This window comes from Nipponia nippon, unplaced genomic scaffold (assembly GCF_047370975.1).
Source record: "Nipponia nippon isolate SJK-2023a ecotype South Korea unplaced genomic scaffold, ASM4737097v1 scaffold_9, whole genome shotgun sequence".
NCBI lineage: Eukaryota > Metazoa > Chordata > Aves > Pelecaniformes > Threskiornithidae > Nipponia > Nipponia nippon.
Genome location: NW_028262413.1, coordinates 7,753,650 through 7,771,282, shown reverse-complemented (window position 1 = coordinate 7,771,282; position 17,633 = coordinate 7,753,650). Strand labels below are relative to the sequence as shown.

The 17,633-nt window shown below is 40.0% G+C and overlaps 1 protein-coding gene across 7 annotated transcripts in view; it reads right to left on the bottom strand.

The window, feature by feature from the left end:
• Nucleotides 1–17,633, bottom strand: part of ATXN7 (ataxin 7) — a 72,451-nt gene that overhangs the window by 28,069 nt on the left and 26,749 nt on the right. For 6 of the 7 annotated variants that reach the window (XR_015701187.1, XM_087742905.1, XM_087742906.1 and 3 more), the window contains one exon: nt 13,063–13,167. The exons of the other annotated variant lie outside the window; for it this stretch is intronic. Coding sequence is in view for 5 of the 6 variants with exons in the window: in XM_087742905.1 (XP_087599031.1) it covers nt 13,063–13,167 (105 nt within the window). In the remaining variant the exon portion in view is untranslated. The remainder of the gene's footprint in view (nt 1–13,062; nt 13,168–17,633) is intronic. 7 annotated transcript variants of the gene reach the window in all.

Genomic DNA, 17,633 nt, shown 5'->3' with positions numbered 1-17,633 from the left:
ACCTCTCAGTGCTCTTACGGAAGGAAGGCAGGCAAGATCTTCACTGGCCGGTCATCATGTGCACGCTCCAGCCTAGCTGTGGCATGCGTATGCCTTATTAAACTGGCAGGGGAAAAAAAAAAAAGGGGGGGCAAAACATGACATGAAACCTGAAGCTATGTATGTGCACAGAGCAGGAGGTGTTGCAACGGGAGGGAGAGCGATGGCAAAACACACAGGACAAAGCCAGAGATGACGAGGCTTCATTATCTCTGTTGCACATGAAACAACTCATTTATCCTTTCTCAAAATTCAGCCATCTCAGGCACCAATTTCACAATCACTTCAAGCTGGCTGGTGCGAGCCAATACTGCCACAGCAAAAAGCATTCCTGCCCTCTCCCCCAATCCTGACCGCTCAGTTCGAGCCTTCGCACCATCTGCTCTCTCCGTAACAAAGAGCAAAACCATGCCTTCAAAGACCTGACAGTCTTGCAAACCGCAGGCCTCCTTGTGCCAACGCTAGCAATTAACAGAGCGAGGACCAGCAAGACCTAAAGTGTGACTTGATCCCAGGGAACAGGCTGGAGGCCTAAGCAACTGGGTATGACAAAGAACTGCGTTGTGAGCTGCAGTAACGATTAGTTTGCCAGTTCCTACAAGTTTTGAGGGGGGCATAAAAAAAAAAAATTTAGACTTCCAAGGAATTTTCACCTGATTGATACCAACACTGCACAAGCTGGGCTTGCTTACACTGCAGCCTGCTTATGTTTACGTTTAGTACTGCCTAAAATGGTTTTGTTGTAAATATTTTGTTTTAAAGAGGTTGTTTGGTTACTGGCTACTATTATTATTCTTCCCGGAAGGAAGAGATTGATGGGCCTTGAGCCAACACCAAACTTCTTAAAGTTGATCAATTGAGAACTCCAGCGTGGTTACTTGGAAAACTGACTTTGCTGCTACCGGGAGTGCACAGAAAGGACCCTGCCACACACTATGCGACACCATGAAACCAGCCTTAGTGAAGGAAGCAGCAAAATCATATAAAAAGTAGCGCTACTGACTTAGTATTTAAGGCCTTGTGTGTCTTTTTTTCCTGAAGCTGTAAACGAGTGCTCCGAAGTACCATCATGAATGAAATTCTGAGAACCTCCAGAACGATAGGGCAATGGATTTTGAAATCAACGGATTTTTATCTTGAGTAGCTGCCACTTTGGAGAGTGTCTTATGTGCTACAGAAAACACAAATACATCAGGCAAGATTTCCGATTTTGGGGTTTTCTTTTCTTTTCCAAGTGGGCATGCTTAGAAGTTCCTCAGGTTTTAGAAAAGTGGAGCAAGTCCAAAATAAAATGGATGACTGAGTAGAGGAACAATGTGACAAGCTTGTTGGTGCACAATCAAGTGACAGCATTTTATGCCTTAGTATCAACTCCACTTGCACAACGTGCTTGTTTATACCAGAAATACAAAATATAACTGCTACCCATATAGCATCGTGTACACACAGAGAGCGAAGGCTTCTATATAGACTTATGCCATTTTCAGGGACTAAAACCAGAAAAAGACATTTAGTACATTAGATTTCAAGCATACAGACACAGCTATTGTGGACCACCGCCACCTGGACAACTGGGACAGGGCAGAGGAAATAGCACGCAGCCCAGGAGCTCGTCAGGGCTTCCAGCACGTCCTATCTGCCGTGCCTCCAGCCTCCCCAGGTACATTCTTGTGATCACAGAAAAAGGTGACGGGTATGGTCCTAAAGGTCAGTATCCTCATTCTGAACACTGATCGATCCTATGGAGAGCATGCTGGACTGAGAAAGGAACTGGCCACTATCAAAATGAAATGACACTTGCTGTCATTCTCAATCCGTGACAAGCCAGATGTGAGCATCAAGCCTTGCAATACTACGCACATATATAAGTTTATATCATTTCTATGGCTATCAAAGCAGTCACGGGTATTTTTAGAAGCTGGCTGGTGGATAGCTTTGTGACCCACATGATGACCTTTGGTCAAAGAGTACATGGCACTATGAAGTGGAGGGGAGTGAACTGTGGTGGTTTAAAAACCTTTCCTTTGACCTTAGAGGCCAGGAGAGGGACAAGATGGCATGCCTCCAGGCATATACACGGTTATGTGTGGCTTGTCAGAGGCTGTAAGCCAAAATGAAACTGAAGAAAAGTGCTAGCTAGTCCCTTGCCAATGATGAGAAGGGCCAGAGCCTTAGAGAATACTGTAAGGCTTCTCATTATCATCCAGAAAAGTGAAAGAAATGAAAACAATTACTTCACTAAGTCCACCCTAATACAGCAGAACATCAAAATGCTTAGCCTGCGAACCCAAAGGAAGACTTCAGCCCAGTAGTAACAAAGGAGATACAGACAATTTTCCCCTTAGCAAGGAGAGGAGCCATGAATTCCATGTGAATATTTATGGACAATAACGGACAGCTCTTAAAACTATCAAAGTATATAACACAAAACTTCTGATCAGCTCAAATGCAGCTCTACAAATAATCCACAAACATCTGAAAGTTTCAGGCTCAAAGGTGAAAGGGCGCACTGAAAGGGGTACACCTTCGCCTCACGCACGGAACGAGCTGCTACGCACCGCAGAAACCAGGGCTTTTCCCACCACCAGACACGACAAACAGGTTCTCTGCAACCCATGGGGTCACACATAGAGGACACGGCACAATACAACTTCTGCCTGGCAGAGGATCAAAATCCTATGGGGTAAAAATATAAGAAGGTGATCTGGCTAAAAGAGAAGGCTTCCTTTTGAAAAGCTACTCTTGTGAGTTAAAGATTTTCTGACAACCTTGCCAAACAACGAGGAAAAACTCAGTTATGTAGGAACTGCTTCAACTCTCCAGGAGCCTGGTCTAATTGCATCCTTTACAAACCAGTGTAAAGAGCGAGAGTTTCATACCAACATGGGCAACTCATTAACTGGGAAACAGAGAACAGAAAAGAGGACAAGATTCTCTTGATGATGGCTCTTCTTCCTCTAACACAACCTGAGGAAACAAGTTAAAATGTAATTGCAATCTTTGTGGCCAGCAGTGCTCTCAGACATTGCAAAAGTTGTATGAGGTAGCAGAACAGGCAGAGTTTATTAGGAGTTTACATATTAGACAAACCGATGGCTTTTTCTCCTACATCATGTTGCTATTGTTCAAAGGGTTAACCTGTTGCCCTGCTGCACAACTGGAGGAACATCTACATAAACTATAGAGTAAAAATATTGATTTTCTATACAAGCACTACATTATGTTTTTGTTTCATCAACAGCAGATAATAGGGTTTGGAAGTATTTTGGCTCTTACTGCCTGAGATAGGTAATGATGGCCCATTTAGTCAATAATAGTATCACAGACCTATGTAAAATTTCATATCGTATTTATCTGTTTGTTATTTTCTGCATTTTTAAAAGATATTTGTAATTGTTTTCAAGTTTCACATCGTTATGGAGCTCTTACAGAGCTGGGTACTGCAAAAGCTAATCCAAGACTGCTATTGAAAAGCTGTTTAAATCTTTGTTACAGGTAGACACAACACAACATTTACGAATCTGAATTGACTTCAAGGCCATTTACACTACTTGGTTATAATTATTTAGTGTTAAACTGAATTAAACCTAATGAGGAGCTTAAAAAGTTGGCATTAATTGTGCTCTTTTGAAAGGGAATTCCAGCCTGCATTTTTTTTTAACTTATTACATAAATCATGTGGTTATTGATTGCTATTCATCAATAAACTTACAGGTTTCATTGTATACAAAGTGTTATACACTCCCTCTTCTGGTAATATCTTAAAAACACAGTTTGTAGACTTTATGTGTATCAAATGTTAGATTTTAAGTGTATCATATTGCCTGGAAGAAAAAAAAAAAAACCAAAGCAGTATCGTGTCAATACCTGGAAGTTTGTTTTTAAAAAGTCAGCAAACTGGTGATCAAAAATGAGTAAATAAGTAACAGGTGAAAATTACTTGACATAATGCCTAAGCAAACTAGGTAGCAGCCTACCTACTTTGTAGCTGTGCCTAAAAGCAAAACGTTATTGATTTCTTTTAATTTGGTAAGAATAATATTGTCTCAAGTTTTCCTAGAAGCAGGACACTCGCATACACACCTGGTTACCATATGGTGCACTATTGCTGTAGGTGAGGATATGGCTTTCAGAATGCTGCCTACTTGTCTTGAGGCAGCAGGTGAAGAAGTTCCTACAAACACTGCTTTTATGTAGGTCCAGCGTGGGTAACTTTCTTCCATCTAGTACACTACCTCCTTTTCTCCCTGCTTGTAGAGAACTGGTGGGCATTCCTCTTACTGCAAAAGCTGCATGAAAGCTACATGTACATCCTATGCACCTCCTACTCTCTAAAAAAATACATTATTTAGAGTACTGAAAATAAGATTTTTTAAATAAACTTCAGAAGTCCAGCATGGAACAGTAAAAGGGATGTGTAAGAAAACAAAACAGAAGATGACCTATTAATAAGTGCACATGCATGCACATATCCATCTCTTTCCTTGATGATCGGTGCCTGATAAAGCCGGGAGAGGTGTCTCAAGCAGGACGCACTGCTGTTCCCCCCGCCCCCCACCAAAACGTGCAAAATCCAAGAATGCCATGACGATACACAAACCACACTAATAGCATTGCTGCCAAAACATTAAGAGAGGAAAAGCTAGTGAAAAAGCTTTTGTTTGTTTTGCCCTGTTAAACCTCTCCTCCTTTCTTCCACTTTTCCTCCTCAATACAGAGTAATAAAACCAGCACCATACCTACTTCATTCTCCCTCCTGCAAGGTCATTTTCTCCTGCCTTCCTTATTTAGCTTCCTCCTTATTGTCTTCATTATTTCTTTTTGTATGTATTTTACTTAAGTTCTTTGTTTTACGTTTCCCTTTTTAGCTATTCCCCCATGTCCTCTCTTTCCCCTCCTCGGACACACACCCACCCAGCCTGCAAACCACTTAATTCTAGCTGTGCTGAACCAGCCCTGCCAAAGCTGCCACCCTCCTGCCCCAGCCAGGTGCTGCACAGCTCTGCGCTGGGAGCAGTGGCATCTTGGCAAAAAATTAACGTAATTGATGGTTACTGATGAGATTTCCTATCTGTCCTTTGTAGCTGTGCTTGCAGAGAAAAAGAGATTACGTGCAAATCCTCTCCCTTCCGAATGTGGCAGTTGTTTGAGAGTCGGCTGGTGCGATGAGAGGGTACGGTCTGTGCAACTTGAAACTATGTGCTTCCATGAAAAAAGGCAAAAAACAACCCAAACTATTTTCTTCATGACATTGTTTTACAAGCTTCTCAGAATACTTCTCCCTGGAATCACGAAGCGCTGTGGCGTTCATCTGAGGTCTGCAGTTCTTGGAATAATCTACACAGCTCATGAGAACATATACTTCTCCCCAAAAAATAAATTAGGAAGTCCTTATAAATAATTGATCTGCATGTCGTTAGCTTTTGAAATTAAACTACTTCTAACTCCACCCTCCAACACCAAGTTCACATCTCGATGGCTCTGACACATGCGCAACTCTCCTCCACAACAGCAGAAATCCTGTTTGTTTTTATTCCGATCCGGGCTTCTTCCACCTCCCCAGCTCTTAAACAGGTTGCAGCTTCATTCTTCTGCACTCAGCTTAGGGCTGCATGCCAAACCCTGCGTACCCATGGCCTGCCCGTGCAACACGTGCCACCTCCTCTGGCCGAGCTCCAGCTTGAAGGAGTGGCTTCGGCCTTAGAAAGAGCCCTTTTAGCTGTGAAGGAAACCCTCCAAGGATGTGGAGCACGTAAGCTGATGCAGAACGGCCTTCCCTGAACCTGCAGAAAATCTGAAACGGTGGTGATGGGAGCTGTGCTCTGCTCCATGCGCCATTTCATCATTCAGAATGAGTTCTGACTGATGAAACTTAACATTGACTTTCAGATCGGTTAACTCTCTCATTGTCAATCATTTTTAATTGTAGACCTGATGCGACTATCCCAGCTGGCTTCTTCCAAAGTGAAGCTGTAGTCAAAGATACTCAACAGCTACTTTTTATTAGAACTACTTGTTCTCTCGAGATCTTATGCCAATCTATTGATCAACGTACTAATGTTCACCCACTTGCTGAACAACTATTTCTGTAAGCAACAGTGAACGCAGCATTGCTTCCTTTTCCCACAAAGATAAATATCTTTGTTTTTCTTTCTTTCACGTGTTCTTTCCCCGTTACTGTTTACCTTGAAAAGGGAGCAGTCGGTCCCAGTCTCCAAATACCTAGCAAGGAGATCACTATAAAGGAACAGCGTTTTTATGGAACCCTTGTACAATTTTGTATGTTGGCCTTGTTTTAACTACTTTAACATTTTACTAAGACTAGAATAAAAAAAAAAAAAAAGATATTGTCTATCCAGCCAGTAATAAAACACAAGGATTTCTGCATGTAGGTCTTCTGCTATGGCAGAACAGCATGAAATTCGATTGACTCTAACTGAACGTGAGAAAAGCCAAAAGCATACCAAAGCACTTTAAGTTTGCGATATTTGAGCGCACACGGTGCTGTAGGTAGAGTAACATGAGTTAGATGGTAAGCAGTAACTGAACAATCAATTTCTTTTTTAAATCTGAAGCTGAACATCACCTTTTTTGTTAACTGATACTTAAAATTGCTTTATGTCTTCAACCAGAGTTTGACAAATCCATGTACCCACAAAAAAGGAGGAAGTTTTACTAGAAAACTGCCATCAGCTTCTCAGAGTCTCTATGCTTTCACGTAATAAACAAAGACCACAGCCATTATGCTTACACAAATAACCTTCTGCATGCGAACCGTTTGCGATGTTACAATTAACCACAGCGCCTAACTTCATCGCTCCATAAAATTTGCATGGCGGAACTTGTTTGTGACTTTAAATCCCAACTAGCACATTTGGTATTCAGCTAATGGCTTTGGGGTACACATTTCACAGCCCAAAATATATTTACAGAGTTTCTTTCCAGGCGGTAATACTTCCTTATTTAATGATGCGTTATTTAAAAATAACTAAACCAGCTGAAACGTTTTTTTCCAAAACGAATCCTGTCCTGACCTCTGAGCCCATTCCCTTCTGGGAATATGCCAAGATGATTCTTGCAAAAGCTACAGAATTTCACAAATCTCTGCCAAGAAGAAATTGAGCTAGCTGTTGCTGGACCTGGAAACTAAGATCCAACTACTGGAACCTGGACTGTGCGAACTACTGTGAGAGGACTGTGTATTTAAACAGAAGCTGCTGAAGCTGCCAATGATAATTTGTTAAATCATATACATTAACTCGAGCCATAATATGCCAAATGCCACCTGTGCACGTTTGGCAATATGCTTGGCACATTACTCCAGCACATCTGTGACACACCACATAATATTCAAGTTTTATTTTGGTTGTTAGACTACTACAGAAGATTACTGATACCCAAGAAAATTCTTACGGTTTATATAAAACGTTTTCATACTGCTTTAAAAAGACAACAGTGGACGCTTAATTACTGAAACAAATTGCTTGCTGCCATAAGTATGCAGGCCATAATGAAGGCCCATCCCTCCAAAACACAGATGAGCTCAGGCAACCTCCTATGAGGGATGCCCCCCGCCCCCCCCCCCCAACCTCAACACAAAACAAAACAAAAAACCCCACCAAACAACAACTTCTCCCAATCCTCAGGTCCAATGGCTTTGGAACAAGATTCAGTACATTCCTTTCTTTTCCTATCTGCTTCAAATGCTGCCTTGTACAGACACTTTATCTTTGACTTTGTAATCCATGCTAAACACTCTCTCTATTGTATTCTAAACAAGCAACATCTGCAGAACTTTGAAAAATAAAACTTAAAGATATCAAATACCAATGTCAGGTTTTTCAGAACAATTAGCTGATGCCAAATTTGAGATAACAAAAAGAGGGCAGGACAAATTTATATTCAGTTCACAGTATGTCAGAAAAAAACAAATATGTAACGCTGCAGGGACTGTAATACTTAAATTACATATGATAAAACATCTGAAATACAAGAGGATATTAGCAAGGATAGTTAACGGATCATTTATCCTGATTACAGTCACAACAAATATCACATGGTCTCTCCGAATTCAAGCACTTAACACCAAAAAACCCCCTTACGAGTAGCCAAAGCAGTAAATCTGCTAACTAAAGGTGGGTGTGAGAACTGGCTGAGGGAGGAAGGAGTTGTATATTTGTATATACGATTGTATAATTGTAATTATACAAGTAGATGAAGGAGATTCACGAGAGACCTTACACTGACTTGCAAGATGGACCCAAGTAAATAACACAAGTGAACATCTCTCTCTCTACTGCCAGGATCTGCCCTCAGACTCTCCAGGCTGGGTACAAGGTTGTGGGATGACCTTCTCTATTCCAGTCTCACAACCTCTTAGAAACCACAAAAGGTGTGTAAATCTGTATTATTATCCCATTTCTGAATCCTATACTTCAGGTTTAAACATGCAGTGATCAGAAACTGAAACGCTTAAGCGATTCCCCACCGGCTCAGAGATCAGCAGCAAGCAAAGCTCACGGTATCGCTCACCTTTGCCACTGCATGCCAAACCTATGGAAGTTAATCAAAACACCGGGCATAGCCTTTCAATGACTCAACAGCCCAACACGCTATCATCATCTCTTTTCAATATGTACTGTATTAATGGTTTTCACAATCGCTACATGACTCACAGGCACTCTCAGTTTAAGTTTTACAGGTAGCCTTCATTGCTGAGAGTTTAACCTCACTTTATATGTTACAGAAACCAAGGCACAGAGGAAACAACCCTGCAAAAAAAACCTAGGAAAAATTAGAAGGAAGAAACCCCACAGCTCTACACTGATGCTGCTTCCACACTGCTGAGCTGTCTTGTCTCCTCTGAGCCACAAGGCAGCCCAGATGGTGCAGAGAAGCATCTCTCCTCAAACAGGAGGCTGATAACCACAGGGAGATGCGATAAACCCGTGGAACGGCTGAAATACCAACGAAAGGTCATACAGCCCGAAAACCACGTCACTTCAGGGTTTCCACAAGCAACCTGAAATAACTGTCGCGATGGCTTCCTCAAAGAGCAACCTTTCGGCGCGGCATGGGAACCGTATCTAGCATGTTTTTGTGGGAAGGAGAGAGAGGAAACAAAAAGGGACGCAGGCACATCCCGCTGTCTGCCGAGGGGCACTCTTGAGAAGCACGACTGTTAGCAATTTGACAGACAGCACAGTCATTTTTCTTGTAAGAATTTATATATTAAGAGAGAAAACCGTGCAGGGACTTAAGACATACATACAATTTAAATACAGAGGGAGAGTCTCCGTGGCATGGAAGCTGGAGAGGCTGGCACGTGATCATCCAGAGCGTAGAGAGAAACTCCAACTGGAGAAAAATACTGTGTTTTTTCAGAATAGGTCATCACGCCAAGCAATCTCAGGTGCTTCACCCACAAGACTGAAGGCCTGAACATCATACCTTTTTTTCCCACCTTTCACCTCTGAATTGATCTTGAGCCATCCAAGGAAGATGCTGATACCATGCAAGTGTAACCATTCAAAAAGCAGCAGCAAGAACAGTGGCAATAAAGGACTTAAATCCCTTGTCCAGCCCCACAAATGAAGCAGCTGAGATCTGACAGAACAGAGGATTTGTCTTGAAACAGCCTGGCTGGCCTGCCCCTGCCCCGCCAGGTCACCAGCATCACTGCCACCCCAGGCCGAGAGGGTACAACCCTCGGAGTGTCCTGACGGTCAGCTTCAGGGCACAGGCCAGAAGAAATACCACAAGCAGACTTCAGATATCTCATGATATTAGATTGCTTTTAAAAACTAACTTACATGTGGTGTTATGCATGCCAAATATGTCACCAAATTTTACAAATCAATGATAGTATATATGCTAACAGTATAGAATAAATTATTAAAGTGGCAATTCATACTCCAAATGCATGCTTAGATTGCTTCAAAAGGTAGAATTTTTAATTAATATCTCTTCTAGTCAATTAAAACCCATGAAATATAAAAGTGTCAGTTACATACAAAAATCTGTGATTTGTATCAATGAAGTATTTTACTCAAAAGCTCAAATATTCTGATCAACAAGGTTACATTTAAATTATTTCTGACTATTTGTGGTCCAGGGAAAAAAACCAGCATATGCCCTGCAGTGCACTTTCTGCCTACCTAGCTAAGTAGTTTATCACAAATATGCTTTGGAAGAAATTAATTAGCTCATTAGGTTTAGCTAAGTTTGTGTAGCCTTCCTTTGACAAAACTGACATTTTAAAAGAGCGCATTCTACTTCAGAAAACAAAATCCCATGTGACAGGTTTCAAAGAACACCAAGTACAAGCGACACATACCACCAGGAGTTGTAGAATATTTTAAGAGATTACTATTTCTCTGGTAACAATTAAAAATAACTTTTAAAAGACCCTAAGAACATCACAAAGGTACAGCTTCATTGATGCATTGTAATTTTTCAGAACTTGCTGAAGTCATCTCTCCTTTATCAATCCCAGAAATAATGCCACAAATAAAAGACCTAATTCAGAGAAAACCGACTGCGATGAATCCAAAGAGTGTTTTATTTTCTTGTTCTCATGATAGCGTACTTTTCATTTTAAAAGAACTGTGCATTTTGAGGACGTCAGCAATTTTCTTCCCCTGAAATACTCCGTGTTAAAAAAAAACACACACCATTGCCTGGCAATCAATCATCTGCCATATTTATCAGCTTTCACATTCAATTTGCTAAAATGAGGGACAACTGCGTAAGGATTTCAAGAATGTGATGGCTGATAAAAAGTGAGAACACTAGTTGTACTCAAAATCACCAAGTCAGCCTTCTTACCTTTCTGAGGCTATTAGTTTGGCAAACCAAGGTCCTTTAATGACATTCACCCCACCCAAGCCTGTTTTTCTCATCAGAATGACCCCGCCTGTTTCCTTTGCACGCCGCAGCCCTTGCCGAGCGTCTTCATTGTTCAGAATGGGCTTAAGAAATACTAAGAAAAACCTCGTCATTTCCATCCCCCCTTCTACATTTCTCTCAAAGTATGACTCTGCCATCGGTGTAAGTTTTACATCAGGGGAAGTTCTGTGTTTAGAGATCACGCTCCTACAACGTGATACAGAATGGGAACATTACATTAGTACTTATTCTTTTATTTTTTAAAAATATTTTCCATACCTTCATTTTTTAAGTTCCCTCTTCACTCTGTCTCTCTTAATTTGCAAGTAGGGCTTACAGAAGAGTTTGAATTAACTTCTCATAGCAAGCTTAACACTGGTACAAGCAGCATTACGACACCCCATGTTTCATGTCACGGTCAAGAAGCAATGCCATACCTCTTCTGTTCTTGAACTGCTTCTTCAATCTGCCCACAAGGCTGTCACACCAACAACTACAATACTGGTTCCTACAGTACGGATACCCGTTTGTCAGACAGTATTTGGAGATACCTGCTCATTTCAGAAAGACTACCCAAAGTGTCTGCAGATATCCACAGCTCTCCGTCACTGCCAACCTGAGCCAGTTCCATATTACTGACCTCAAGACGGAAGACTGAATATGCCAAGACTCCAAACTGGGTACCATCCAGTCCTCCCCCATGAAATAATTTTTAACTGTCAGAATCAATTTAATATGATATTTTAGAAGGACTTATTGGACATCCCAAACTGGTATTCAGTGACAGGTGAGGAATCATGCTGGCAAGGGATGGACTTGCTCTCAGCTGATACAAAGGCTTAGAGCAACCAGAGGAAGAAAAGCTGATGGCCTTCTGTTCTTCTGGCTCCCTACAGCTCTGGAGACTTATGTTCACAAAATTGTGGGTTTTTTAAAAATTTTATTACTGCTGCCATCCACAGAATAACAACGAAATGAGTAAGAATTATGTCACAAGACCTATCAGATTCCTCTCCAGGACACACTGTGTGACACAGCTGCAGAAATCCAGCAGCAAGGGTAGAGGTATAATCCATAAGGCATTACAACACAAAAAACCTCAAGCGAGTGATGGAAAGGATAAGTTCACCCTCTGCACAGCGCAGGAAGACCCCCTTCCCAGTCTCTGGGAAACAGAAGTGAGTATGCCTTTTCTTGCCAAAGGGCTGGAGTATTTAAGATGCAAGAAAAGTTACCCCTTCTTCTCAACACTCGAAGAGCCTCCCCACCCATATCCAGTATCTTCCGTCCTTTTAAACACCGAGGCAATCAGTGGGTGCACTGGGCTAGGAAAAAAGGGAACACATACAAATACTCACACGCAGAGGGAGGAAGTCCGTCTTTTTTATTAGCACTTGGTTAGAAAACATCTCCTGAATTTCTCAAGAAACAAAAAGCTGAATACCCAACACCTCCTATCCAAATATTGGCATGAAATTGAGATTAATTTCTAGGCTTGAGAGGAGTATGAAAAAGAACTGGCAACCACCCCCAGTTAGGTTTGCAGGAAGTAACAGAGCACTTGACCTTGCGTAGCACTTCGCATTTTCTCAGTCCTCTATAAACACCGGCTAACACCAACCAATACAACAAGAGCTTCCTAGCATAGTTTATATACAAAACCATCGGACCAGTAAAACAAATACAAATTGATACTTTTGAAAATAAATAAGCAAGCTCACTGGCCACTGGAAGCATACTATGTTTTACAACAAAATTTGTAAGTTTAGCTTTTAGCTCAAGTTCACAGTTCACACTGCAACAGAACCCGTGTAAAAATAATTTGTATAAATACACCAGGAGAAGTGACACACAGACACAAACACACTACACATACTGTCTGTGAAATACACTATATGTCATTTCAAAATTGACCTGTATGTATGCAGCATTTCAAGAAGGCATTAAAAAAATTAAAAGGAACAAGATCTTTATGTAACTGCATTACAATGTATATAAAATAATTAAACACAGGTTATGTTCTTTGACAATATTTATAATGTAATGATCTATGTACCATCAATTTAAAAAAAAAATTGCCAGGCTTAATCCTGATTTAACCTCACCCTTAATTATTAAAAATAGTTAAGCACTTACCATAATGTGATTGAAATGCCTGTGGTTTTACGACCTGATTACAGTGGTTACACATCACCAAATAGAAATCATCATGAGCCGGGCAAAGACCAAATATTGGCATATCTAAAAACAAAAAGACAAAATGGCATCTCTCAGCTGCTGACAATTATTGAAAAAACAGTTTAATTACAGAGCCATGACACTAGTGTTGAATCATAATTTTAATACATTTGTACCAGATTTGAAAATGAGGAAAAAAGAGCATATAATGCAATAGATAATTTTGTGCTGGAGTATTACAAAAGCAAAAAATCTTCCTACAAAGATAAATGTAAAATAAGCGATTACTTGTAGAAAACATCTATTAGAAAACTGATTTAGGACTGATTATCTTATACCAGATGCAAGAATGTAATAAAAAAAAGACTGACTTCAAATGACAAACACAACATAAGAGAGGATGTTTTATGTATTCTGAAAGGGGTCTGGATTTTATTCCAATTTCCTTAAATGAATTCAAAAATGAACTTTATTTTCTATTTAATTTTTTTTTAAACCATTTTAAACACACGGTCGTTTACCAGGCAGTATTACATGCCTAATGGTTTTATTTGTTTAAGAGTGCATTATAGTCCAGCCATCTGCTGCCAGAGATCTGTGTAACAGCTATATAAGAGAGAGAAATAGAGATAACAGTATGTCAGAGCATGTGTGGATTTCAGAGATAACACACATACTTGCAGACCTTTACTAATAAAATTAGTTTCTACAATTTTGTTTTTAAGAATACAGCTTCTTAAGAATACAGTTTAACAGTTAAAACTGCATTCAGAGACTACTGGAACATTAAATACAACATTTACTACACAACTTAAATGTATCTATTACATTTATATAACTAAAAATGTTATTCGATCATTAGAAGACAAAAAATAGGAAACTGCAAACGTAAGAGTATAAATTCATTATTGCCAAAGCACGTGGCTAAGGGATCTATAACACTATTTAAAGGTTTAAAACTGATATAAGAAAACTTATTTTCTTAAAAAAAAATACTTAAGTAATAGATTTATGGTAACAGTAACTCAGAAATTAAGTTAAACTTATTTACCTCTGTGCTAGAACTGACCCCAGAGTTTTGTTTTAAAGCTACTAATGTGCCTATGTGTATTTTTAACAACATCCATAGTTTTGTTCGTTACTGGAACACCAATTATGAAATCAATTGAGTGGGCTGCATTTTAGGAGCAAAGGTGCCATAACCCAAGGTAACCGCTGGCAGCGCGACGCTGGCAGCCCTGCAGAGCCCCACAGACTCCGCTTTTTTTCCTCGCAGACAAAGGAACGTATCCACACCGAACAGCTTCCAGAATTAAGGGCTCCCTTTGTAGTAAGTATCTTCTTCATAAAAATTTAATTACCTTTCTTTAAAAAATAAGGTCTATCCCAGGTTTTCCAAAAACCTTATTAGTGCTACATTAAAATTAAGCATGATACCAGCAATAACAGCTGCAACTGGATTTTGCAGTTGGACACAAATACAATGACCATCGACATCTGACACGGCTGTGATAGATCAGAGCTACCTAAATCACAGGCACCTTTTTGTAACTGAGGTTACATTAAATAAATAATAAATTATAAACTGATTTGCAATTCGTTAAGTAGCGACTCTTGCTTATTTATTTATAAGATATTTATACATATAGTGAAAAAAAAGTATTAAGACCTCAGGCACACCTAACTTACTGCAAACTAGGCAAAACTGAGTAAATATATGCTGGGAAAAGAAGTCAGATAGGAATAATAAACTTCTATTTTTCAATATCTACTTTCTGTGATGTAATATTAAGCTAGTGAAGAGCAAAAAAAAAAAAGTATAAACTTAAATGTCATTGCTAATACTCCACGCAGGAGCTCTTTCGCTATGCCTGCGTAAAAGAGTTTCCACACGGCAAGCAAATACTCCAGGGTCACTTCCATTTGACTCCTAATAGACCACGATGAATGGGACAATAACAGCACGCACTGCCTGCTATTTACATTGTTAATAGCACACAGACAGGCAACTGCGGTATAATGTCTAACGAACTGTAAATCCACACCCTGTAACCTGCTCTCAGAACCATACCTTTCGGACAACACTGGATTCACAGACTTTACACCAGCTTGTACAGAATGCAGGGGGGAAAGTCATTAACAGGAGGAACGGATTGCTTGCGTCTCTTGCAAAAGCTAAAGCACTCCTTGACACTAGCCCGAGACATCACGGTCACTCTATTTAAGTACCCTTTTATGAATATTTGCTGGAAATACAGAGCTGCAATTTGAAACAAGTGAAACAAACTGGCAGAAATCGACGTACACAAAAGTGTTTTCTTATTTCAGTTTGGGGATCCCAAGAAATCTGAATAATTTACGAGCATCCTTTACACTGTATAGCACATCTTCAGAGTTTTAAAATCAATGCTCCAAGTGACAGAAAGCAATGCCAAAATACTAGGAAATACACAAACTTGTAAAGAACCATTCTAAGAGTAAAACCACTTGACACAGCAAAAAAAAAAAAAAAAAAAAAAATTTGCTGCACACCCAAAATCACAACCGTGGTTTCAAAGGAAGTCACGCACAAGACTCCAGCCAGATCACACCGATCAACGTGAAAGATCTTCTGCCCCCGCAGTACTCTCCTGCGGTGCTGATAACAGAGCAGCATCTAAACGTAACCAGCAAGGGAGCAGCAGGAAAGCTAGAGTCCTAAACGCAATTCCTTTTGTTTTCTCATATGAGGTAAAATAAACTATAGCATTTTATTATCAAAGCATTTATTTAAAATAGATACAATCAAATCCTTTTGTTAGAGAAACCCACAGGGCCCCAAATAAGACTGGAACCCAACTATGCTGAGCACTGCATGAACACAGGAGACCAGCCCACAGACTGGATACCAGGGGGCAAACAGCAGTGTCCGTACTTCACGGAGACCTGAACGTTAGCTTTAACAAGGGGTTTGGAACTGTAAGGAGTGTGACCCAACCACGATCAGTTAAGACAACTGGAAGAGACCTGAATCCACACTTCCCAACCCGGGAGCCTCAGTCTTAGGCAGGTAAGCACCCCCGCATTTAATGTGCTTCACTGTCATTTTAGTTGAGCAGAATAAGAGCAGGTTTCAGGGAAATCCTGTTTCTGTGTTCCAATGGGGCAAACATCTATGCGGCACTGTTATGAGAATGACAAATTAGACCATGCAAGTGTTAGAGAACAATATACAGAATAGTTCAACAAAACTTACGTAAGAAGTACGTACCAAGAGCAGGGGATGGATGCCTTATTTTTCTGTTCCCCCCCCAGCCACTTCTGAAAGTTCACCCGTCTTGCAGTTGATATTCTACTGTCTAATACTTTATACCTATTTCATTTAATGGCATGCAAATTCTCTATTTAAAAGTCTAATGAAGTTTATAGTATTTCACCAGTGTCATTTCAAACGCACTGTTCCTCCGAGTTTAAAGATTACTTTTTGAAATACTTCACTGTAAATGTAAAGCCTGTGCCTCTCAAGGAAGAGCCTAGCAACCGTGATTCATATGTTCCTCTTTCAAAGCTGGGCTCATTTAACTCTCTCCATCTGGGAATGTTTTTCAAGGTCAAACTAAAAATTTAAACCAAGACCTCAAAATTTCCATTTATTTTTCCGTAAATGCAGTATTTATACGGTATCAACATACAAATACTGTTATAGGAGCTGCTAGTTACATTAATTCTGTTAACACCAAAAAGAAAAACAACTTCATGTACCTCCATAATATGAAACCTCTGAATGTTGTGACCTCCAGAATTCACTTCCCCTTTCAAATGTAACTTAGTTACAGCGTTTTTAAAAAGGTAACTTTAAATGATATATTGCTGCACTCTTCACCAAGACTAGAACAAACCCATGCCATAGGCAATTCGGAGATACCTTAACTGCATTATTTGTTGAGCATGTAATAAGGAAAATGCTTCTTATTTGGAAAAGGCCAATATAGTACCTTTTCTAATAAAAAAGGAAAAACAATAATGGACAATCTGGCATACCGTACGTCAAGTAACACGGAGCTCAGCACGTCTACTCTGAAAAACTTCCTTAAACTGAGCTGCCATCTCCTCTTCTCCCGAGAGATGTAGAAGCACAGAAGTCACCTAATAATGTCTTAGTATTTTCAGCATTTTCTTTCAAGACGGTTACACTACAGAAATTCATGCTTGTGGTCATTAAAAGTAACTGTGTCTGTGTACCCTCAATTCTATTATTTAACATCACGGACAACAGAACAAATAAAACAGGCTAAATCATGCAGCTGGAGAACAGGCCGGCAGTTTGCATTTATTGAGCCACTAGATTCAGTGACTGCCACAGCTCCACTGTGTATTTTTATTGGATTTTTTTTTTTTTAAACCCCAATATTTATCAACTTTCCTACAAATCTTGTTGTCCCTTTTCAGGCTGGGACCATTGCAAAGTCCATCTAACCTAGCAGGTAATAAGACAACATCCCTTCTAGAAATGAAATGAAATATCACCAAAAAAGCGAGGTCGAGATCTT